This window comes from Myodes glareolus, chromosome 16 (assembly GCF_982192425.1).
Source record: "Myodes glareolus chromosome 16, mMyoGla1.1, whole genome shotgun sequence".
NCBI lineage: Eukaryota > Metazoa > Chordata > Mammalia > Rodentia > Cricetidae > Myodes > Myodes glareolus.
The window spans coordinates 32,941,431-32,965,805 of record NC_142041.1 but is presented as its reverse complement, the minus strand read 5'-3'; the positions used below and the strand labels follow the sequence as shown (position 1 = coordinate 32,965,805).

Sequence of the window (24,375 nt, the reverse complement as noted above, 5' to 3'; positions counted from 1 at the left end):
ATCTGTTGCTCTTTTCTCACCTCTGCAAGCAGCAGGCGTGCGCATGGCACATGCAGACAAAACACTCATATGCATAAAATAAGTCTTTAAAAATCCCAGCTGGGCGGTGGTGGCGCATGCCTTTAATCCCAGCCCTTGGGAAGCAGAAGCAGGTGGATCTCTGTGAGTTCGAGGCTAGCCTGGTTTACAGAGTGAGTTCCACGACAGGCTCTAAAGCTACACAGAGAAACCCTGTCTCGAAAAACCAAAATAAATAAATAATAAATAAAAACCCAAAGAACTCTTGTTTGTAAACAAGAAAACAACAAGCACCACAAGAGCCATCTTTTATTGAGCACCCGCTTTGTGCCAGGCACTTGCCGTATATCTGTGCTTATTATTAAAGTGGCCTCGGAGGTAGGCATTATCGTCATTGTCACTTTTACAGAGGCTCAGTGGGGTTAAACAGCTTATTCAAGGCCACCCAGCTGACTGGCCAGTAAAGACCAGCTGGGGAAGCAGCTCACGGAAGAGAGCTTGCTTAGTATGCTTGGGGCTCTGGGCTCTGTCTTCAACACCGCCAATGAAAAGAAACAAAAGCATTGGCACTGGAGAAGGACGTCTGTGGGAACCCTGAAGCGCAGGGCTTTCCACACAGGCACAGGCGCTATTGTCAGAGCCACTGAGGGAAGCTGAGAGGTGGTCCTCGTGGCCCACCTTCTCTGGCAAGTCACTCCTCCAGACGTAGCCAGCATCAGGAAAACGCTCCCTGGTTGGAGTTGATCTTAGGACAGGAGAATTTCTGAGATGAAAGACCTTCCTGATACATGTGTTGGCAGGAGTCAGTATGTAATGCCCAATTCATGTGCCAAACACATCTACCGGAGTAAGAACATGGTTCCCTTTTAGGTCACACTTGAGCATGTGTGCAGTGAGACAGCTACGTAATCTTTTTCTTCTTCTTCTTTGAAACAGGGTTTCTCTGTCGTAGCCCTGACTGTCCTGGAACTTGCTCTGTAGGCCAGGCTGCCTCTGCCTCCTGAGTGCTGGGATTAAAGGCGTGCGCTACCACCGCCCGGCTAACAGTTAAGTAATTTTAAAGGACTGTATATTTCCTACCGTTCTCTCCTTTCACAACATGACCTAGGGATTGAACTCAGATTGTCAGGCTCACAGAAAGTGCCTTCACCTACTGAGTCACCTCCTCAGGCCTGCTCTAGTGTTTTGAACCCTTAAACTTGGTTGGCGTCCTCCTAGGGAAACCATCTGGGAAGGGCTAGCTCAACAATCAAAGTCTTGAGTTTGCCCCTGGATCCTCCTCTCTCTAGGCTTGTCCAGCCTCAGGGACATTCCGCTCATTCTGTGGATTAGAGACCCGTGGTGGCTCTCCCCCCCCCTCTCTCTCACGCACGCACGCACGCACGCACGCACACACACACACACACACACACACACAGACTCTCTCTCACACAGATATAAGTATGTGTACACAGATACATAGACACAGGTTCTTGAATTAAGGCATTGAGTTCGCCCGCATGGCCCCGCAAATCTGCCCATTAGGCACTTCCGGCCCAGGGCTGGGTCCAAGGTTGAGTTCTGAATATACACAAATAGGTTAGTGCAGTGTTATGAGTCTGTTCACAGAGACAATTAGTTCAGGCTGAGCCCAGCTCTCCTATTGCCTGGGAAGAGACCTTTTGCTTCCTTGTTAGCTGGCCAAACCAAACATCTGTATCTTTTCTTCCCCAGATGGAGTAGGACCAGGTCAATCACTGTCCAGGTGTATGTTAGCAACTCAGGGCCTAGCTGCTGTCATCAAGAAGATACACTTTGTTTGTTTGTTTGTTTCAAGACAGGGTTTCTCTGTGTAGCCCTGGCTTGTCCTGGAACTCATTCTGTAGAACAGGATGGCCTTTAACTCAGAGATCCGCCTACCTCTGCTTCCCAAGTGCCAGGATTAAAGGCAGGCGCCACCACCGCCCAGCTAAAGGTATACTTTCTAAATATGGTGGGAAACTATTTGGGAACTTTTGAAGAGAATTGGTTCCTCATTTCAGAGGTCAAAGATGGCTACAAAGGCCAGGGGGAGAGGAGGTTTCTCTGTGTGCTTTTAAAACCAGACCCTGTGTAACAGAAGAACAGACCTTTGTCCTGAGTTCTTTGGCCTCTAACCCAGGGAAGAGGTTTCTGAAGACTGGAGTCAATATCTGGGGTGGGGTGGGGATGTTAGGATTGTGCACTGGGGCAGGGGGTTGTTTCAGTACTTCCAGTTGTTGGCTGGAGCACTTTTAAGTCAGTGTCCATTTCCTAGGAGGAACAGAGGTGGGAACTTCCTGAGGGTGCACCATTTAGGTATGGTAAAGGATTAAAACTCTGCATGAAGGCTGGGATTAGGGCTGTGAGATTCCTACTAGATCTCGAAGTGGGTCAGGACGCCCAGGTGAAATAGGCGACCTCGTCCAGGTCGACCGGGTAATCCGTGAGCAGCACCGGCGTCTTGTCAAAAAGCTCACCCTTGTAGCTGCGCCACTTGCCGGCCGGTAGATAGACGTCACGCTCCTGCTTACCAGGCTCCAGCACCGGCGCCACCAGCAGCGTATCCCCGATAAGGAACTGCGAGTCGACGCGGTGAGCGGTTTCATCCCCCGGGGCGATCCACCACAGGGGGCGCACGATGGGGTCGCCAGTGTCGGTGACCTCACCAGCGAGCTCGAGCAGCAGAGGTGCCACGAGCGAGGCGCGCAGAGCGGCGAACTTGTGTGCGATGGCTACCACTTCTGCGTCGTACTGCCAGGGCGGGATTGAAAACTGCATGGCAGGCATGAAGGCCGCCACTTCCAGCCAGCGCACGTAGAGCTCGCGCTCCGGCTCCGGCCCATCTTGGCCGCTGTCTGTGCGCCCTGGCACCGCGTTGCCACCCACCATATCGGGCAGGATGAACGGATAGCCCAGCATACTGACAGTGAGCACGGCAGGGATAAGAGAGCGCAGCCCCAGGTCGTAGCCCCATACCGAGTCGCGGTCCACCAGGCGGAAGAAACAGGAGATGTTTTGTGACTGGTACCCGACGCGGACCTCGGCTAGCGAGAAGAAGGGCAGCGCCATCTCGGTGTATCGCCGGCTCCACACACTGGGGTCGGGCAGAGGCCTGTAGGTGCTGAAGTCCCGGGGCAGGTAGCTGACCTCACCCGCGTCGAACTTAAAGGATTCCACGTTGTAGCGTGAGCGCAGGCGCCGTAGATGTCCCTGGAACCAGTCTCGGGCCTCTGGGCGTGTGAAGTCCAGCACTGCACCAATGCCGTTCCACCAGCGCACCAGCGCTGGCAGCCGGCCCGTGGGCTCGCGCACGAACAGCTCACGCTCCACGCCCTCGCCGAAGCGCGACGAATTGTAGTTGACAAACGGATGCACCCAAAGTGTGACGCGGAAGCCAGCCTCTCGCAGGCGGTGGAACATGTCAGTGGCATTGGGGAACTTGCCCTCGTCGAAATCGAAGTCGCCATAGGCGGGTGTGTACATGTCGTCGATTTCCAGGTGGCTGCTGTTGAAGCGGTGCTGGCGGATCTGCTGGGCGAATTGCAGCACCTTGTTCTGGTCCACGGCGCGCCCATACAGCGCCCACGTGGACCAAATGGGGTCTCGGAAGGCCTCTGATGCTGGTACCCTGGATGGCTTGTTGAAGTAACGCCGAACCATGTACTTATGGATGGAGGTGACATCTGAGCCCACGCACACGCGATAGCTGAGCTCTGGCGCTGCAGTACGGCCAGCTGGTGGCTTGTAAGACGTGTCGTGGTAGCGTGCCTGCAGCCTCATCGAACGCTCTGTGCTGTTCCAACCCAGGTGGAAGGGCACGGAGTCATTAACTTTGATAGCGGCCGCGCGTGAAGATAACCAGTAGCGCTCGAGGATGCCCCCGAAGGCGGCGTCAGAAGAGTAGACGTCGCTCGTGACAAATGGCTGCGGCTCCTGCTGGCCATCCAGGCGGATAGGCCAGTGTTGCGTCCTCATCTCTGCGCCGCCATACCAGTGCGCAGCAGCATCCCCCAGAAACATGGCGTGCTCCACAGCACGCAACGGTGTAGCTTCCTCCCAGCGCACGCGATAGCACATGACCGTGTCCTTGGGTCTTACAGTCTGGATGAAGAAGTGCAACGGACGCCCATCGGCCGTTCGGGAGCAGCCAAGCCGGGCACCCTCCCGGTTACAGGAGTCCAGGTCCAGCTCACCCGAACGGAAGGCCAAGCGGAAGACTTGCTCACCCTTCTGGTTACGGATAGAGAAGCCGCCAGGATTCAGGTCCAGCAGCTCTGCGCGCAGGCGTTCGGCTTTGCGTAGCGAGGCGCTGTAGTAACACCAGGCCACAACCGCCGCCAGCACCAGCAGCAGTCCCAACAACACCGAGCCCAGCAGAGGCCTCAGTTCTTTGGTGGGCTTGGGTTTGGCAGGTGAAAAATTGTCAGGCAGGAAAGTATACATGGCTGCTGCTGGGGTGACTTTGAGGCTTTTAGGGCCTGCGTTGCTACTAGGTCGGTGTCGCGGGTAGGCCTGGTTCTTCTCCCCAAGGTTCTGGGACATTAGTCCCCAGCTAAGGAAGGAACCACCGCGCCAAGCCCATCTGAATCTGGCCTGCTGGAGTCTGCAAAGGGGAGAGAGAGGACACTGAGCTTTCTCTTCCAGTGTATTTCCATTTCTGCAGCCTAGTAGAGGGGCCTAAGAGCTTGACAAATGGCAAAGGCAGGGTCTTGTCCAGGACAGTCGGTGTCTTACCCTCCTTCCTCTCAGGCCCCACTGCTTGCCAAATCGGTGAGAAGTCTGTGAATGGGGAGAACCGTGTGAATTAGAGCATGCTTCTTCTGCCTTTTCCCCGGAGAAGCGAGGCACTGTCCAGGATCACAGCGGAAGCAGGCAGCCCCCGAAGAAGGAGCACTGAAGAAGCCCTGGCTAAGAAGTGGGCCATGGTAAGAGAGGGCAGATGGTCCAGCCAATCCCTCGAGACCTTTAACAGGGCAGTCAGTATGCTGGCTTTGTCTCTAGGGAAGCAATGATAAGAGGAAAAGGGACAGCTCTGTCATGGAATTTGATCTCGAGTCCAGCTAGATGGCTATCTGGGAATTAAAGAGAGCACTCAAAGCCACATTCAGTCACAGAGACTGGTTTGGAGGAGGGTGGGACTGGGGTCCAGTATTAGGACTGGAGCAGCAGCTTGGCGAAGGATCTTGCTTCTCTGATCGGCCCCTCTTTGCCCACAAACTCTGCCTGGCTCTAAGCCATTAACCATCCAGCCCATTTCTCTGCTCGTCTTTCTTCTCTGCTCCCAGGAGGGAAGCTGCAAGCTTTGTAGTCAAAGCTCAAGACCTGATGTGGTTCCAGTTACATTTCTATGCAGCCCAGATGAGTGGCCCTGACTGTGGGATCCTCCTGCCCTAACTTCTGGACAGCTGGAATTACAAGCACACATCACCGCATTTGAGCTCAGTTCCTCTCGGACTCCATGTCCAGCCAGGCCTACCCCAAGCCTACCAAGCTCATTCCCTAGCCTAAACCCTCAAGTCACCTGCTTTGGGAGATTTCAGCCATCTAGCCTGATAACCTCTCCTTAGCCTATCAGCTCTTCAGGGAACAAGTACCCACCATCACACATATAAATGTTCACACGAGGGGCTGGAGAGATGGCTCAGTGGTTAAGAGCACTGACTACTCTTCCAGACGACCCGGGTTCAATTCCCAGCACCCACATGGCAGTTCACAACTATCTGAAGATTCAGTTCCAGGGGATCTGACACCTTCACACCAATGTACATAAAATAAACTTAAATAAACCATAAAAATATTTTAAAAAATAAATGTTCACATGATATGTCTGCAGGAAAACTTAGGCTTGGGGGACGGTTTGTCTCACCCTTCTGCTAAGGCCACTAACTCTTCCTGTCTCAACCCTCAAGGGCAGAGTCCAACAAAGAAACAGCACCTGCCACATGCAAACACAGGCAGACAGACATGCTACCAGCCAGTGGGTTGCCGAACTCCCCAATGGGGGGGGAAGGGGAGAGACTGGCAGATGGTAATTAGCCGCTTCCCAGATGCTAGTGTCTGTCTGTCTGTCTGTCTCCAGTGACTTTCAAGGTGAGAAACTATCCAGCCTTTTCTACTTGTCCAGCTCTCCCATGCAGAATCTGTCAGTGCCAGGGGCAGGGGAGTACTTAACTTCCAGAGGACCCAGGGTTCGAATCCCAACACCCACACAGCTGCTCACGACTGTCTGTAACTCCAGTCCCAGGGGATCCAATGCCCTTTTCTGGCTTCGGCAGACATGGTGCACATACAGCCAGGCAAATACCCATACACATACAATAAAAACAAATGAGTCTTAAAAAAAAAAAAAGCCAGGTGCAGAGCAGAATTGTTGACCCTGGAAGACAATACTCAGCATCCCTCTTCTCTTTTATCATTTTCCTCTATTTCTTTCTTGTTTCTTTCGAGACAGGGTTTCTCTGTGTAACAGCGCTGGCTGTCCTGGAACTCTCTTTGGAGACCAGGCTGGCCTCAGAGGTGCAACTGCCTCAGCCTCCCTCTGCTGGGATTGCCTCCTCAGCCTCCCTCTGCTGGGATTGCTATTTTCATCTCTCCAATCACTGCCCAACCCCAGCCTGGAAGAGCCTCTTATTTCCTTTCTGCCTACACAAGTTAGAGCACCCTAGCCTCCCGGAGGTGGCACTGTCCTTTGCTGATCCTCTCACAGAGTTAAGTGGAACCAAGGCTACATTTTGGGCACTAAGGGATTAAAAGAGAGGGGCTGGTTCTAAACAGGAAAGTCTCCCTCCACTTCAAAACTTCCATATTAAGTTGGCCTTCTCTTATGACGCCTGGAGGCCTGAAAAGCTCACTTTGATGGCCTCAAAGGCCCTTTCAACACTTGGGTTCTGAGAAACAATGCTTAGAATTATTAGGTTCTTTGATAAAGGACAGGAGCCCACAGATTTAAGCACCCGCTTTGACAGGGCCTCACTGTGTTCTTTTAGAGGAACCATCAACACGGTGAGCTGTTGTGTCCCTTTTACAGACGGAGAAAACAGGGCTTGTCAGCAATCACCCAGATAATGAGTTTCCTGGAATCCGAAATCCTGCCACCACCTTCCATAATGACAGATGGGCGTGGACCAGTGAGGCCTGTCTTCTCAAGGGCTGCTGTAGCTTCTGCTTGCCGCAGGCAGATCAGGAAGATTTTAGGGGTGCGAAAGGGGCAATTTAATGGCATCTGGTATTGCAGCTGTCGGGGAGGAACTCTGTGGTTCCAGTCTTAGTGGCGTTCAAGACCCCTGTAATCTGTCGCATCTGCCATCTGGCCAAACACAGGCTAAAGCTAGCAGGTGGGATGGGCCTCTCTATAGGCTCAGCCTAAGAAGCCTCTTCCCGCTTGCTTCACACTCAACCTCAGACTTGACTGCAAGCCCTTAGCTTACAGTTTAAGGGCGAGGACCCAGCTCAGCCCAACTGAGCCACTTAAGGCCGAGTCCTTTGTCGGACATTATTGGGAGAGGAGTGGAAATGTCAAAGGTAATTCGATCCTGCCCATCTCCCTCCCCTGCTCAGGGACAGGATCCACAAGGATCAAGTGACTGCTAACACAGCCTGGAATACTTCACACCCACCCTTGGCGCCACACCCAACACGGCCCAAAGGGGCAGAGGAAGGTCAAAGGACCGGTCGCCCGCTGGGAACCCCTGGCCTAAGGAGGGGCTCAGGTGTCCGGGGTCGCTGTACCATAGAAGAGAAAGTTCAGGAACTGTGCTCTTTAGGCAGCTCAGCACCCCTCGGCCTCAAAGGCCTCCCACTGGGCTCACTCACCGTACTGACCACCACACGAAAGAAGGGGAAAGCGATCCACTGGCAGATTCTCTCTCCACAGAAGTTGAGCAGTCACGGACCCTGCGGGTTGCTGCTGGCTGGGCAACCTTGAGCCCCTCCTGCGTCCCGCCCTCGGGCCCCTCGGCCACGCCCAGTCGTCCAATGTGGCTTCAGGCCTGGGACTCCAGCTCCACCCCAACCGTCCGGCCCCTCCCCCACAGTCTCTTGAAGCTCCGAGTGCCTCGCCGGAACTTTCTTCTCACCGCCCTAGCTCTGCCCTTTGGGCCCGCCTTTAGATTGGTGCCTCGGGTTCCACCTCCCGCCTCAGGCACCGCCCAGCTATGAGCGGGCCACGGCTAGCCTGATTTATCCCCAGGCCTTATGGGAGATGTAGTTCTAAAGGAAGAAGGAGTTGCTGAATGTTGGGGTTCTTGCAACTCCAGACTAGGCTTGCTATGTGTATGAGAGCACCTCAAGGTGAGGGGCAGAGGTAGCTGTGGTGCTTTGAATAAGGATGACTCCCATAGGTCATGTATTTGAATGCTTAGGTACCTGGGCATGGGACTGTTTGAAAGAATTATAAGGCTTAGGGGGCGTGCTTTTGTTGGAGTAAGTATGACCTTATTGGAGGAAGTGTGCCACTCGGGGTGTGATTTAAGGTTTCAAAAGCCCATTCCAAGCCCAGAGTCTTTCTGACTGTAGATCAGAAAGTCTCATCAGAACTCTCAGCTACTTCTCCAGCACCATGTCTGCCTGTTGCCACGTTCCCCACAATGATGATAATGGACTAACCTCTGAAACTGTAAGCCAGCCTCCAATTAAATGCTTTCTTTAATAAGAGTTGCTGTGGTCATGGTGTCTCTTCCCAGCAACAGAACAGTGACTAAGAGGTCTTTGGGAATCCATTCCCTCTAGATTTGGGCAGCTGGATACTTTGACGAACTAGTGCAGGGCCGGAGGGATGGGAAGCAGGTAAAGGCACTTGCCACCGTCAATTGGCCCAAGTTCGATCCCCGGAGCCCACTGAGTGGAAGGAGAGAGTTGACTCCCACAAGTTGAGCTCTCATATCCACACAGCACATATAGTAAGTGTAAAAACAGGTATCACAATTCTGGGAGGACCTGTGCCCACTACTAACACCCCAGTCACAAGCTCCACAATGGGAACTTGTAGACCCAAACAGCATGTGTTCTAAGCCTTCAGTTCTCACGGGACCAGACCAACTATGTCCCTGTTTCTGCTCAGTGTGTGGCAATGCCCACTCTCTGACCCATAATGTGTAGCTCCTGCTCTTAATGACAACCTTAGTTAGAAATGTCTGTGCTGGCTGGGAGATAATGGCACACTCCTTTAATACCAGCACTCAGGAGGTAGAAACAGGTGGATGTCCGTGAGTTCAAGGCCAACCTGGTCTATAGAGAGAATTCTAGGATAGTTACACAGAGAAACCTGTCTTGAAAAACAAAACAAAACAAAACAAAATGCCTGTGCTGTGCCCATACCCCTTTCCCTAAAGCAAGCAGTGGTGCAAGAGAAGATTCTAGAACACCCCACCCACTGCTCCCTTGTAGGACAGGGAAACATCTGTTACACTGGGAAGCTTCTTGATCATGAGTCTTTCCAAAATGATGTTCTGTAGCTCTTAGACTGGGCAGGGGAGAGCGGCAAAGGTGTCTGAGCAGAGAGAGCCTTTGGGAGGTTTTGATGGGGACCTGGGATCTGAGATGTGAGCAGAATCTGTTTATGGGTACAGTGGGGAAAATGTTGGCTAGAGGGTCTTCACGTCGATGGAGCTGCATGCCTAGCCGGGCTCAAGCTCTGATGCAGTGATGGGGAGGAGGGCATCAGCTGGATTACTCCTGTACCAGGAGGGCACTTAGGGGTGTCCTGAGGTGACTGGAGAGGGAGGGTTCACATCCAGATCTTTCTAGGTAAGGACACAGGAAGCAGTCTTTGTGGTGAAGAGTTTATTGCTCCACCCTCTTCCTTGACCTGGCCAAAGCTTTACCAGGAATGGTAGACAGGATAGGTCTCAGACACAAACTCAGGATGGACAACATAGTTGTTTCTCTGGGGACCACCAGTTTTCTTGAAGTGACTTGTGTCCCATCTGCAAGGAGAGATGAACCTGACTCCAATTCTCGATATGAACCTTATCTCAACATTTCACCTCTGACACTGACCGCACGCTGACCACAGTTCTACTGTTGATTTTCTGATATCCAAGACATAACTTCTCAACCTTGACTTTTTCCTTTATATAAAACCCTGAACCCAGTTCCCTTGAGTCTAAGTCCACTGCCAACTCAAGCCCTCGTTGAGGTCTTCTGGTCTCTCGCAACCTTTGACTTCCCCATGGCACTAGCGCCCCCTGGCGTTAATTTCCTGTCTTGAGCACTCAACATGTATTTCCCACCCCAACTAGTCTCCTGGCTCACCCCCCCCCCATCACTAAAGGCACTGTCTCCAGTGTACAAGTGAATGCGCCAGACTTACCTAAGGTTGGGAAATGGGTAGTACGATGGCGGGGGAGTTGTAACAACACATTGCATTCCGGGCCGGTGAACGTAGGGCGAGACACTCCTAGTGAAGGAAGAAACAGCAGGAAGAGGTCGGGCTTTTTGATATCCTCATATCCCAGTATTCCAGACCAAGAACCTGGATACAGTATCAGTCCTGTGGCTCCTTCTTTGGCCCTTCATAAACCCATTACAGCAGGGCCCCTGAGAAGTTTCCAGGAAGTCCCCTCCGCACCAAGGCCTGGTTTTTGCTGCCAGGAGTCTGGAGAGGATCAGATACAGCCTTTGAGGATCCAGCATGCCCCCACCTTCCGTGAGACGGCGAGTTCTTCAACTCAAGTAGGTAGCGTTTCTAGGCCTTCTAGAGGCTGAGACACTCCCCATACCCACACCCTTCTGAGGGAAAAGATCCAATTTTTGACAATGAATCAGGCTTGAGGAGGGGTAGGAAATCATCATAGAATTAGGGACAGCGTTCGGGGCCTTTCTGTACAGCTCTAAACAGTCACAGGATGCAGTGCTCCTCTGTGCGCTTAGCCGTTAGCACTCAAGAAAGCCAGGAACCCTATGGGCAAGCAGTAACCACTTCCTTTCTCCCAATGATGAATCTGCCCACTGCTGATGGTGCTCCTAGACTCAGGCTAGAACCTCTGCCTCCAGTCCCAGGGGACCAATACCGGCCAGGGCCCATGAATGTGAAAAAGGTTGCGGCCGATGTGAAGGCTTTGGAATCCTCTTAAACTGTTTTGCAGGATCTCCAGAGTACAAACACTTATCAGGTTGACCTTGAGCACGCTAGGAAGAGACAGGATTGAGGACTTGGGGTAACCTTCACGCTGGTTTTCCGCCTTAGCTGTTCGCTTGTGCCCTGGGGATGGGGGCCTGGCGTGGAAACAACAGAGCCAGAATGAGGCAGACTGCGGGACTCTAGGGGGCAGGGCTCGTTTGTGGGTGGAGCCCGGCAAAAGCGGGCGGATCCCTGCGAACCTTACAGTCGGCTCCTCGGAACACAAAGGCCGCAGGCGGCGTTCTCTGCTTGGCTCCCCGGTGGTACAGTAGTCCATCCCGCGCAGACAATAGTGGCGGCCGGAGCAAGGACTTTCGTATCCTTGGAATGGCAGGCGGCCCGGCAGAGGGTCCACGCACCCGCAGCGGGGCGCAATTTGCGGCAGAGTCCGGTTCCGGGACAACGAGTTCAGCATGTTCACTACTACCTCGCGCTCTGTCCAGGATACCCAAAAACAGTGTCAGAGGGACAGGGGAAAAGCAGAATCAGCGTCCGAGGGAGAGACAAAAACAGGGACAGACACACAGCTACACCCTCTCTTGGTTCCCCATATCCCCTTCCCGCCATCTGGCTTTTTCCTTCGCACTCAGTAATCCTGCCCTCGCACTGCCCAATCCGCCGTTTACCGTAGGCGTTGAGGCGCTCCGGTTTAGGAGGGTACTCCAACGGCATTCCTCGCACTACCGTCTCCATCCCGGCATCCTGGAAGCAGTACACAGTCTACCTTAAACTCTGTCACAGACAGTTGCTCCTTTTTTTTGGAGGGGGGGGGGATGTCTTCCCTGAACGCCCAGACTGTCTTCAGGCGGCGCAGTCTCCCCTCCTCACCAAGTCCCCTATTCTTAGGGGTTGTTTGGAGTTGTTGCTGGGTAACGCATTTGCTCCGCCTACGCCGGCAAGGTGAAGGTGAAGGTGAGGATGCTAGCTAGAGTCAGGGGTGAGTGGTAGAGTTGCTTTTAGGCCTGGGACTCTGACAACTCTACTTTAACATTTGCCTATATGCCCTCTGTGTCTGTGCGTCTCTAAAATAGGGGGCTCTAGCTAATATTGCTTGTTCATCAGAATCTCTTGGGGAAACTTGCGGGGGTAAAATCCGATTCACGAGAAAGTTCTATTTCAGAAGGGTTCAGTCAGCTTTCAGCCTCCAATTAAGCTGGGCTGCTCTGGATTTCAGTTTGCCTTACATGGCTTGAATTAGGCCTGGAGACTCCATTTCCTTCTAACTCTCCTCTTTCGGTGAAGCAGTCTCGTCTTTCTCCCATCCTGTTCCCATCACAATGGAGGGGGAAAGTGGGGCAGGGAGGACCTAGTTCATTACTGACTCGAGGGGAGCACTGGCGTCACAGTAGCCAGACCAGATGAGGCAGGACTACTTGGCAAACTTCAAAACGGTCAAGGAGTGCACACTAGCCATACCGCCACCAAGCTGTGTCAGAGGCTGGAACCCAGGGGTCTATCCCAGGCCAACTCCTGGCTGCCATTGTCAGCTAAAAAATAAAAACCCTAATTTTACTGATGGAGACGGTGCGTGCGCGCATGTGTGTATGCGCATGCGTGTGTGTCCCAGCTCTTAGGTAGTTGTGGTCGGCACAGTAGGTACCTTAGGCAGTCGGGGAAGACAGGTGGTGTACTTGTTCCAGCAGCTGCTGTAAGGTCCTGTCCTCCATGTGTTGTAGCGGTCATTGTCCAGGTAGCTTGAACAGCATTTGTCCTCTTCGTGATGGGAGTGGAGATGTCAGGGTTACTTCTCAGTCCACCCAGAGCCCGGACTGTCTAGATGTTTCTGATCTCTCTCACAAAGCTGACCCTCGCTGACCCCGGTACCCAAGTCCAGATTCGCTACCGTTTGTTTATTCATTGTGGAGGCGGGATCTTACCAGGTAGCCTGGAATTCTGTGTAGCTCAGGCTAACCTCAGTCTGTCTATCCTTCCTCACCTTCCCTAGTCCTAGCGATGGGATTGCAGGCCTGGGACAGCATGCCGTTTTCTCTCACTTTTGTGTTTGTTTGTTTTTGTTTTGCCATTGAGCTAGAGATAATGTCTCACCTAAGGGACGCTTTGGAGCAAAGTTTGTATCCATTGGGCTACTATCCTTCAGCCAGACTGCACCCTCTTTGAATCAATCAGCCTGGAAACCGGACCTCCCCTCCCTCTAGCATGTCCAGGCCCCAAGGTCTGCCTATTCACCCTTAAAACTACTTGAATTTCTTCCCTCTTCCTCTATGATCTCACTCCTTTATCCTTGTGTTGCCTTCACCAGGAAACAAAACTAATGTCATGGTTAGCAGTACCGAGCGGTACAGCGCCTGGCTTCGAGTTTCAGCACGGCAGGGGAAAAAAAGCGCAGCATCTGTTGTGAAGTCTAGATGAGTTAATCTATACGAAAGTTTTAGAAAAATGCTGAACACGGTGGCTCCTGCCTGTAATTCCAACAGGCTGAGGCAGGAAAATTACTTTGAGTTCAAGGCCAACCTGGACTATTTGATAATATCCTGATTAAAAACACCAAAACAAAGAAACAAAAAGCCCGGACAATCCCAGGCCTGAGGTGGTGGAGGTAGGAAGATAAGAGTTTAAGGTTCTCCTGGGCTGCAGATGGAGTTTGTCAGCTCTGGGCTACCTGAGACCCTGTCTAAAGGGCAGCGGGGAATGAGGAGGAGGAAGAAAGAAGGAAAAGAATGCTCGGCACATAGAAAGCCCTTAGGGTTAGCCTATGTGTCTCCTCGCTCCAGCTTTGAAGTCCTACAACCTAACATCAGTGTAGAAGTTACAACCCTTTCCTCCAAGCGAAATTTAAAACAAGATACTATTTATTCTAGTCCAAGACTGTTTAGTCCTGCTTCATCTTTTAACCATGTCCTACAAGGCTCTCTATGGTCTGCCCCCGGCAAGTCTGAAGGACAGAGACGGATGAGGGGCAGGATGGATGGGAACTCGGGCCTGATGGCGCATTCCTGCAACCCCAGTGTTTGTGGGGCTTAGGTTGGAGGCTCACCAAGGGTTCGAGGCCTGCCTGGATGACACTGTATTTTAGGCTAGCCTGGGCTACAGAAAGAACCAATGAGTAAAGGTATTTGCTACCAAGCAATTGAACAATCTGAGTTCAATCCCTGGGACTCAAGTGGTAGAAGGAGAGAATGTGACGTGGCTTGTCCCCCATACACACATACGAAACTGATACATGTAATAAAAATACTTTTAAAGACTGAGTGTGGCGACACAGCTCTTAACCCTAGCACGCAGGAGGCAGAGGCAGGCAGATCGCTATGGGTTCCAGACAGCCTGGTCGACATATCCAGTTCTGCACCAGCCATGGGTACACAGTGGGACACTGCCTCAAAGCCGAACCAAACCAAAACCAAAACAACCCAAACCCTTCAAAGCCATAAAAGAAATTCAAGAACAGCTGCCTGCGGTGGGGAGGGGGAGTGTTCAATTTGCTATTCTAAACTGGGGGATTTGACATACTGAGTTTGAGGTGTTTGAACATCCAGGTCAAAGTGCAAGAGAGTGGGATACTGGTGGGATTTGTGATAATAGTAAAGCCATACATGGGCCGGCAGCGGGTGTGAGCACTGACTGCTCTTCCAGAGGACCCAGGTTCAATTTCCAGCACCTGCATGGCAGCTCATACCTGTCTGTAACTCCAGTTCCAGGGGATCTAACACCCTCACACAGACATACATGCAGGCAAAACATCAATGCCCAGAAAATAAAAATAAATAAATCATTAAAAAGGTAATTAAAGCATGTATGGATTGCATAAAATGGCCTCAGGGAAGACAATGGTGGGTAAAGATGCTTGTACAGCAAGCCTGGTTTGAACTCCACCCCTGGAACCCACTTAAGGTGAGAACAGATTCTGGTTGCCCTGACCGCCAGATGTGCCGTGGCATATTTCTCCGCTACCCGTGCCTGTAAGTCAAAGATGGCGGCTCTGGACAGCACCCCAAGGAAGCTCCCATTTTTACACTAGTGTGCTAGAGACAGGGAAGTTGAAGGAGGAGGTTATTTCAGGGAGATCGTGGTCAGAAGAGTGGAATGCAGGACCCGTCTCAGAGGCTAAGCACTGAAGGTTCCCACGGGTGTGATAATCTCACACGCAAGACAGTTTCAGTGTTCCAGGCTCCCAGCGTCAACTGGGAATTTTCAATTTATCCAACAAAGCTTGGAAACAAATGTACCGACAAAGTCCCACCATGGAGAGGGTACAGCTGTGAAGAAGACAACATTTTGTCCTTTTGAAATGGACAGGGAGACAGATCCTCAATATGTAGCCAGAGGAGAAAGGTGGTGTTTTAGAAACGATGTGAGTCTAGACTATGTCTCGGTGAAAGAAAAGAACAAGATAAAAAACTGCAGGTAGAAAGAAAATGCCCCGGGCTGTAGAGGGCTGGAAAACAGAGAGTTGGAGAAAGCCGTTGGAGAAGGCTGATTAAGGGGATGGAAGAGACGGGACTTGTAGGGGGCAAACCCTGTTCCCACCTTGCTGGGGGTGAGACCCAGGCCTTGCCAATGATGTTTTTCTTTCCAATGGTATCTGGCCGTGTTCAAGTTGGCCTCAATCTGCTAGGCTCAAGTGATTGTCCTGCCTCAACCTCCTGCGTGCTGAGACCGTAGCTATTTGCCACCATGCCTGGCTAGATTCCTGCTCTATTTTGAGACTGCAAACTCCCCCAAAATATGGGTTTGAGCCTTCTCTAGAGTCAAGGACTGGACTAGGTGACAGGGTATCAGGGGGCTGATTAGGGAACTGGTATAATTCATGAGTAAGAAGGTCAGGACGCAGATCAGGATCCAAACTGGGCTCAAGTTGAGGGTTATTGCTGGGGCAATGACCTAAGGTCAAAATCAGGAAAGAGGTTGAGAGCCTACTTTCGTCTTGAGACAGCCAGTATTTCTCAGGCAAGTAAGGGTGGCCTGAAATGGAGTTCTTATAGGTGTAGTCCTGCGCAGCACACTTGACCATCTTCTGAAGAGCCTCAGGATCCACATGGCGGTGCATAGTCTGAGTCAGACCCTGGCCGGAGGGAGAGAGGAGGAGACGTGCAGAGAGATCCCAAGCCTTGGAACCTCGCTGCAGTTAGAGCTAGCCTTTCCTGAGAAGTTCAGCCTGCCTGGATTCCCACCGCCCCCCAGTACAAGGCGGATGAATTCTTGCGTCTCACTAACCCTTCTGCAGAGACCTATTTTTGTTTTAATTTTATTTTATTTTTTTTAAAAAAAACCTTATTTATGATTTCTTGTGCATTTGGTACCTTGCTTGCATGTATGTCTGCATGAGGGTGTAGGCCCCCCTGGAATTGGAGTTACAGATAGTTGGGAGCTGACATGTAGGTGCTGGAAATTGGACCCAGATCCTCTGGAAGAGCAGCCAATGTTCTTAACTTCTGAGCCATCTCTCCAGCCCTTAATTTTAATTTTCTGTGTATGAGTGTTTTGCCTACATGTGTATACACGCATCACATAATGCAGGGCCTAAAGCGGCCAAAAGAGGGCACCAGAACTCCAAGAACTGGAGTTACAGACATTGGAGAGTCACCATGTGGATGCTGGGAACAGAAGGTTTGCTCCACAAGGGCAGCCAGCGCTCTTAACTGAGGAGCTGTTCCTCCGGCTTCCAGACCTGCTTCGGAATCCATATTTCTTGTTTGCTTTTTTCTCTTATCTAAAGCTGACCCTGGAACCGGGCTCTTGCCCCTAGCTGGGGTAGTCTTCTGACTTCATTTCTGCAGTTTCCTGGCTGGAAGAGAGGTCTGAAAGGATGAATTCGAGGCATGTGCGCCTACTCTCTTCTGGACTGCACCCACACCGGGAACGGGGCCAGTGGACACAACCTAGATGGAAGGCTGGCTTCCTGGGAACTGACCGCCTTATGCAGATTTCTGGGGCAGGGAGGACACCTGGCACCTTGAAGCCAAAGGATGGGTTTGGTGGGACACCTGCTTTAACGTTTAGCACCCTGTCTCTACAAGACGCAAACATTATCTATCCTTGATAGTTTCTTCTTCTTCTTCTTCTTCTTCTTCTTCTTCTTCTTCTTCTTCTTCTTCTTCTTCTTCTTCTTCTTCTTCTTCTTCTTCTTCTTCTTCTTCTTCTTCTTCTCTCTCCTCCTCCTCCTCCTCCTCCTCCTCCTCCTCCTCCTCCTCCTCCTCCTCCTCCTCCTCCTCCTCTTTTTTTTTTTTGGTGGGGGGGGTTTCGAGACAGGATTTCCCTGTAGCTTTGGAGCCTGTCCTGGAACTAGTTCTTGTAGTCGAGGCTGGCCTTGAACTCACAGAGATCCACCTTCCTCTGCCTCCCGAGTGTTGGGATTAAAGACGTGTGCCACCACCACCCGGCTATTTTTTTTTTTCAAGACTGGGTTTCTTTGTGCAATCCCTGACTGTCCTGGAACTGTAGACCTTGATCCACCTTGATCCGCCTGCTTCTGCCTCCCGAGTCCTGGACTTAATGGCCTACGCCACCACTGCTCCGGCTTTTTTCCTTTTCTTATTCTTGTCTCTGGGGTCTTCTACTTACTGAAGCTTACTTCACCTCAGCCCAGCACTCCTTGTTTGGATAGATCTATGAAAATCTAAGTGAAGATTTCCTTTTGGGGTCCTTTGTCTTCAACTGAGGGCAGAATTCCAAATAAGGCATAGGTCCCATGCCCTTAGAAGGACAGCCAGTCTGAAAAGCTAGCTGAGACCCTTGACCCTTTGAATGGGTGATTCCTGGTTGCTCCCAGAAATGTCCTTAGTTCGGGACCTTCTGGGATAACGTGTTCCTAGCTGATGATGTTCTGCCATATCTGTGGGTGGAAGCAGCTTTATGTGCAAGGGAGCTATAGTTCAGCGCTTCCCTGAGCTTTATATACATAGTCTGGCTGCTTTTAAACACACACGCAGATGTACATTCATATATACACATACTAAACACTCTCACTAAACCCTCAGACTCTCTCTCTCTCTCTCTCTCTGTCACACACACACACACACACACACACACACACACACACACACACAGACAGAGACAGAGAGAGAGAGACAGAGAGAGAAGCAGCCATTCTGGGCTGGATCAGTGAAGTGTCAGCTGGGCAAGCGTGGAGACCTGAGTTTGGATTGTAAAAAAACCAGGTGCAGTGAAGTATGCTTATTTTTTTTTTTTAGATTTTATTTATTTATTATGTATACAGTGTTTTGCCTCCATGTACGCCTGCATGCCAGAAGAGGGCACTAGATCTCATTGTAGATAATTGTGAGCCTCCATGAGGTTGCTAGAATTGAACTCAGGACCTCTGGAAGAGCAGCCAATGTTTTTAACCTCTGAACCATCTCTCCAGCCCGTGAAGGATGCTTATAACCTCCATGCTGAGAGCAGGGAGCAGAAATAGGCAGATCCCTGTAGCTCATTGACCAGTGAGACCAGCAGAGTCTTTGAGTTCGGTGTTCTGTGAAAGGCTCTGTCTCATATAAGATAGCTAGATGGAGGGTGCGAGAGAGATGGCTCAGTAGTCAAGATCCCTTGCTGTGTTTGCAGAACCCACATGGTGGTGGCTCAACGGGTGGAACTCCAGTTTCAAGGGATCTGATCCTCTCTTCTGCCCTCCAGGGACACGTGCACAGTGCACAGACATGCGTACAAGCAAAACACGCAGTAAAAAGAAGAAAAGATGGAGAACAGTTGAAGGAGACTCCCAGTGTCCACTTCAGGTCTCCACTGGTGCAACACACACACATGCACGCGCGTGCGCGCACACACCCACGCACATACACATGCACACACGCACACACAGAGCCATTTAGAAGAACTCACAGGCATCAACCATTTTTCTGTTAGAGGTTTTCCTAAGATGTCTGTGGTCTTTGCTCACGTTCATAAATAGAAAACTAAAAGAGCTTGTGTCTGAGGCCTTGAGCGATCTTGCCTGGGTAACTGGTGTGGCGCCTACCCCTAGTCCAGCTGGACTGTTGCCTGCAGAGTCTAACACCAGTGTTCCTCACACCTTTCCCCTTGTGGGAATGGGATTCTTTGGAAAGGCTCCTTTAATCTTTGGCGTAGTGAAAAGACCCAGCTGCCAGTGCAGAAGAGGGCTGCTGGGGGTTTTAACAGTCAATATATGGATGCTCATCTGCTTTCAAGATCCTTGCCAGGAAAAAGAGGACAGAAAAAAAAAAAAAAGCCTGTGACTTTTCTAGAGACAGAGTCAGGCAGTCACCCCGCAGCAAGGAATAAAAACCATTAGTAGGTTTAACTGCTTCTTAAATGACTTTCAAATATTCTTATTTTAGCCTTGGTCCTACTGCATCTTCAGTTCCAGAGAACCCCAATGGCCAGTTCCTGAGCCTTTCGGAATTCCATATCCTTAAGCTGAATGATGTCGGCTGTCCTACTCCTGGCTGTCTGCCCGCTTTCTCAGGCGTGCTACGCTAGGCCAGTTACTGCTCTCTGCCCGCTTTCTCGGGCGTGCTATGCTCGGCCGGTCACTGCTCTCTGTCAAACTTCCCGCTTGCCAGGTTTTCCTGCCATTGGCGTTTTCTCACCATCCTTGTGAACCTGGATCTCGAGGATCTGTTTACTGTAGTTTCAGGCAGGGGTCAGAAGGCATGTGTGTTCAATTTTAGCCCAGAGGATAATACTTCTTTATGTATTCTGTATACTAATCAGTTACATGTTGCAAATCTCTCAGTTTGTGGCTTTTTTTTCTTTAATGTGTTTTTGATGAACAGAAGTTCTTAATTTAAACCAGCTGAATTATTAATCTGTTTGATGGTTAATGCTTTTTATGGCGAAAGAAATCTAGCCATACCCTCAGATAATGGAAATAATGTTCTGTGTTTTCTTCTGAAAGCTATATGGTATTATTTTCCATATTTAATCTGACAGGACTTTCATTTTGGGTATGCTATTAGATATTAATTTTATTTCTATCCATATGAATAACTAGCTTTCTTACCACGCAGTCTATTTTTCTCCCATGAATTTGTCATACCATCCCAAACTCGATGAATCCTTTTCCATAGTTTGTCAACCATTTTTACTTAATATTGTTCCCATATATGTATGAGTCTATTCTTGATATATGCTCTTTTTTACTCATATATTTATGACTTTCTGTAACTTTTTAATTAATATGTGTGATTAATATCTATTTGTAATTTTAAAAAAGATTTTACTTATTCTGCCTGTATATACACATGTAGGCCAGAAGAGGGCACCAGATCTCTTCATAGATGGTTATGAGCAACATGTGGTTGCTGGGAATTGAACTCAGGACCCCTGTAAGAGCAGCCAGTGCTCTTAACCTGAACCATCTCTCCAGCCCTTGGAAAATTCATTATCATTTGTGTGTGTGTGTGCAACTGTGAATACATGGATGTTCGTGTGAAGGCCAAGGCGATGTCCAATGTCTTCCTTTATCAATTTCTGCCTTACTTTTGAGACAGGATCTCTCACTGGGCCCAGAGATCTAGTTGAGTGACTTGTCAAGGGCCCCAGGGGTCCTCCTGCTTCGACTTTTCCAGCCATGGGATTCTAGGCGTGAGTCGCTGCACCTGGCTTTTTACACTGGGTGTTGGGAATTAAATCGACATCCTCATGCCTGCACAGCAACCGCCTTACCAACACAGCCATCTCCCCAGTCCCGCTTATTCTTTATTCTTCCTTCCTTCCTTCCTTCCTTCCTTCCTTCCTTCCTTTTCTTTTTTTTTAATTTTTTTTTTCAAGACAGGGTTTCTCTGTAACTTTGGAACCTATCCTGGAACTCAATCTGTAGACCAGGCTGGCCTTGAACTCACAGAGATCTGCCTGCCTTTGCCACCCGAGTGCTGGGATTAAAGGTGTGTGCCATGATGTCTGGCCTAAAAAATATTTTGTTGTTCTTTATTTTGTGGTGTGTGTGTGTGTGTGTGTGTGTGTGTGTGTGTTTGTGTGTGTGCGCATGCACGTGTGTGGGTCCCAGAGATTAAACTCAGGTCACTCAGGGCCTTTACCTTCTAGAACCATTTGGCAGGCTTTTTTTTTTTTTTTAAGTATACAGAATACAAATAAAAGTTTATTGTACAGATAAGGCTTTATATTTTATAGCTCACTAAAGCTAAAGAAAAAGGTGATTCTAAACTTCACCTTCACTTCCAACCATTAAAAAGACAGTCTCACTATGTTGCCTCCTTCACCTTCAGCCTCCCAAGTGACCGAAACCGCAGGGAACACTTCGCCCGCATCCCACTTGTCTTCAATTTTACTAAAGCTGCTCAAGCCCTGTCTGTCTGTCTGTCTGTCTGTCTTTCTCTTTCTTTCTTTTCTTTCCTTCCTTCCTTCCTTCCTTCCTTCCTTCTTTTTTTCTTTCTTCTTTCTTTCTTTTTGTTTTTTGTTTTTGTTTTGTTTTTCAAGACAGGGTTTCTCTGTGTAACAGCTCTGGCTGTCCTGGAACTCACTTCATAGACCAGACTGACCCCGAACTCACAGTGATTCGCCTGTCTCTGTCTCCCAAGTGCTGGGATTAATGGTGCCCCCATCACCACCTGGCTCAGACCATTCCTTATATCTATTTTCTCTAGATCCTTGGTTAGAAGTGGTTTATACTTGTCTGTGTCTTATCTTTCTAGATTAATCTCTCTAGAGATTTGTCTGAGTCTTATCAAAAAACCAAAAACAACTGTTAACCTACTGTCAAATGTTGAACTCACAGAGATTCTCCTGCCTCTGCCTCCTGAGTGCCACCAGCACACCTTTCTTTATCTTTTTGGCAGTGTTGGGGGTGCAATCTAGGGCTTCAAGCATGCTAGGCAAGTGCTCTACCAACAAGCAGCACCGCCAGCCTTGGTTCGTCCTATATCTTATTATGAACTTACATTGATTTGGTGGAACTTTGGATACCTGAAGACCTGCAGTGAGGGTATTTTCTCCCATAGAAGTTATACAGTGGTGTGTGGTTGTGTGTGTGCATGCAGGTTTGTGTTGTGTGTGTATGCAGGTGTGAGTGTATATGCAGGTGTGAATGTATGTGCAGGTGTATATGCTAGCAACTGTGTGTGTGTGCATGGGTATGTGTGTGTGTGTGTGTGCATGGGTGTGTGTGCATGGGTATGTGTGTGTGTGTGTGTGTGTGTGAGAGAGAGAGAGAGAGAGAGAGAGAAAGAGAGAGAGAGAGAGAGAGAATGTGCAAAGGTTCAGAAACACTGAACCTTGAATTTCAGTCTGGAGCTCCCAGATTTAGTTCCTCTGCTTCCCCTAGTTAAACACACGCGTCTCACATGGTGCTGGTATTGGCATTTGTTATCAGGCAATCCTGTCTTTCTTATCACTATATTTATCACTCATGATTGTTCAAAATAGAATAAAAATTAAAAATTAACTTTATTTGAGACTTAGGGCTTTATACAGGTATCCATATGCAGCCCAATTTGGCTCAGTTTGCCACCTTCCAAGCTCCCCCTCCTCCTCATTTTTTTCAGAGCACATTTGGACAAAAATACTTTTAAAAATTCTATTCATGAATTTCTTTTGTCACCACAAGCTGTATTTCCCACACTCATTGTTCCTCTCCTGTGATGCCCACACCTAAGGACAGCCTCTTGGGCCTTTCAGGCTGTCTTACAGGTAGCCCAGGGCGTTTGCACTTTCTAGTCACTTGGAACTTTCAGCTCTTCTAACACGTCACCTGCTTCTCCCTTTTCTTTCCAGTTCCAGCTGAAGGTCACCTGGAGAGAAAGGCCCTCTGTGACCCGTGGGAGTGGGCTTCCTCCATTTCCATTATGATGTTTATTTGCTGAACAGCATTTTGGACAACTTAGAAATTTTGTGGTTTTATTCACGTTTATCATCACCCCCACCCCACTGTGGTTCCACGAGAACAGGGCCCTATACTATTTTCCACACTGCTGGATATACCTAGGAAAATGAATAAAATACAGAGAAGGAAGCTGGGAGCAGGCCTGTAATCTCAACTGCTGGAGGGCTGGCTGAGGCAGGAAGATTGCTTGGGAAACAGAGCGAGTTCAGGGGCGGCCTGAGTAAGTAAGTTACTGAGCCCTTATATCAAACTTTCAGAAGCTGGGGCAATGACTCAGTGATTAATAACACCTGCTGTGTAGGCATGAGGGCCTGAGTTTGAATTCCCAGTATTCATGTAAACAAAAAGGATGCAAACGAAAAATACTTTAAAAATTAAATTGAAAATTTAAGAGCTAGATTATAGTTCAGGGAGTAGAACCCTTGCTTAGCACACTTGACACCTGGATTTGATTTCCAGCACCACAAAATGAACCATGACAAAAAATAAATAAAGGTAGGTATGGTGATGCACACGCTACAATCCCAGCACTCGAGAGGCTGAGGCAGGAGGATGAGGAAAGTAAGGCAAGCCTATACTACAAGTTTAAGGCTTGACTGTGTTATTAGACTCTGTCTTAATAAATGCAAAGCAATCACAAAATGGCTAGGCATGGGTCATGCCTGAAATCCCAGCCAACTTGGGAGGTTGAAGTAGGAGCATTGTCACAAGTTGAAGGCCAGCATAGGCTATACAGTGAGGCCTTGTCTCAATAAATAAATACATAAATGAAAAAAAAACAAAAAATAACTACAAACACAGGGACAGCGGCATGCCAGTCACCCAGACACATGATAGTATAACCACCCCACCGAAACCTGTACTTACTGGGGTCACAAACTTGTTGGCTTCCCAGGCCCATAGAGGTGGGTCCTTGTAGACCTCCTTGATGGAGGTAGGAGCCCTGTAGGAGTCACTGTAGGTGCTGATGGGGGTCTTGGTCTTCCGGGAGAAGAGGAACATGGTGGAGTCTCAAGGATGCTGTAGTGGGCTCTGCCTATCAAGGACTCCTGATGGACATCAGTGACCACCCCTTCCCCGAGATAGCCCACACCTCCAGCCTGGAAGGTGCCCAGCTGCTGTGACCCCCTCCTTTTGGGGGACCTCTCAGTGTCCCTCCCCCTCAGCCTTCCTGCTTCTACTCCACCCAATTTCCTTTTAAGGATTGGCAGTGCCCATTGTGATATCACTTGCCTTGGCCTCATCCTTGCATAAGAGGCTTACTTTCCTCCCTATGCCAGCCCCTTCCTGTCTTGAACTCTTCAAAATCCTCCTTTCCCAAGAGTTCAGAAGGCCCCTAGAAAACTTGTAGGCCACCTCTGAAGACAGGCAGAGCTTAGGAGGGGCTTGATTGACTAGGGCCACACACCAGGAACAAGCAGAGGTAGAGGGACAACGTGCTTCCAGGGGGTCAGTTTTCTCCCCT

At 49.8% G+C, this 24,375-nt stretch overlaps 2 protein-coding genes across 9 annotated transcripts; both read right to left on the bottom strand.

The window, feature by feature from the left end:
* Positions 1-309: 309 nt before the first annotated feature.
* Positions 310-8,007, bottom strand: Myorg (myogenesis regulating glycosidase). 4 transcript variants are annotated; one of them, XM_085677238.2, is made up of 3 exons: positions 7,831-8,007; positions 4,753-5,015; positions 310-4,621 (listed from the first exon to the last, which is right to left on the bottom strand). In XM_085677238.2, the coding sequence occupies exon 3, from the start codon at positions 4,558-4,560 to the stop codon at positions 2,410-2,412; it is 2,151 nt and encodes a 716-aa protein (XP_085533364.2). In that variant the 5' UTR covers positions 4,561-4,621; positions 4,753-5,015; positions 7,831-8,007; the 3' UTR covers positions 310-2,409. The 4 variants fall into 4 exon arrangements, with proteins under 4 accessions (XP_085533364.2, XP_048276117.2, XP_048276115.2 ...); XM_048420160.3 differs by having other exon boundaries at positions 4,753-4,797; XM_048420158.3 differs by having other exon boundaries at positions 310-4,926.
* A 1,776-nt stretch (positions 8,008-9,783) lies between these two features.
* Spmip6 (sperm microtubule inner protein 6) lies at positions 9,784-24,103 on the bottom strand. Of its 5 annotated transcripts, none has more exons than XM_048420698.3 (7): positions 23,778-24,103; positions 16,013-16,157; positions 12,738-12,850; positions 11,764-11,839; positions 11,338-11,572; positions 10,328-10,414; positions 9,784-9,941 (listed from the first exon to the last, which is right to left on the bottom strand). In XM_048420698.3, exons 1-7 carry the CDS (start codon positions 23,910-23,912, stop codon positions 9,836-9,838), a joined length of 897 nt encoding a protein of 298 aa, XP_048276655.1. In that variant the 5' UTR covers positions 23,913-24,103; the 3' UTR covers positions 9,784-9,835. The 5 variants fall into 5 exon arrangements, with proteins under 5 accessions (XP_048276655.1, XP_048276656.1, XP_048276657.1 ...); XM_048420699.3 differs by having other exon boundaries at positions 11,343-11,572; positions 23,778-24,102; XM_048420700.2 differs by lacking the exon at positions 16,013-16,157 and having other exon boundaries at positions 23,778-23,925.
* Between the last annotated feature and the right edge of the window lie 272 nt (positions 24,104-24,375).

Bases quoted from the DNA above. Each gene is read 5' to 3' on its own strand.
- Spmip6 (XM_048420698.3), bottom strand. From the start codon at position 23,912: ATGTTCCTCTTCTCCCGGAAGACCAAGACCCCCATCAGCACCTACAGT. The intron at 11,573-11,763 runs GTAAACGGCGGA...TATCCTGGACAG, and splicing joins GGAGCGCCTCAACGCCTACG to AGCGCGAGGTAGTAGTGAAC. The intron at 10,415-11,337 runs GTTCGCAGGGAT...TTCCTTCACTAG, and splicing joins TCCGAGGAGCCGACTGTAAG to GAGTGTCTCGCCCTACGTTC.
- Myorg (XM_085677238.2), bottom strand. From the start codon at position 4,560: ATGTCCCAGAACCTTGGGGAGAAGAACCAGGCCTACCCGCGACACCGA.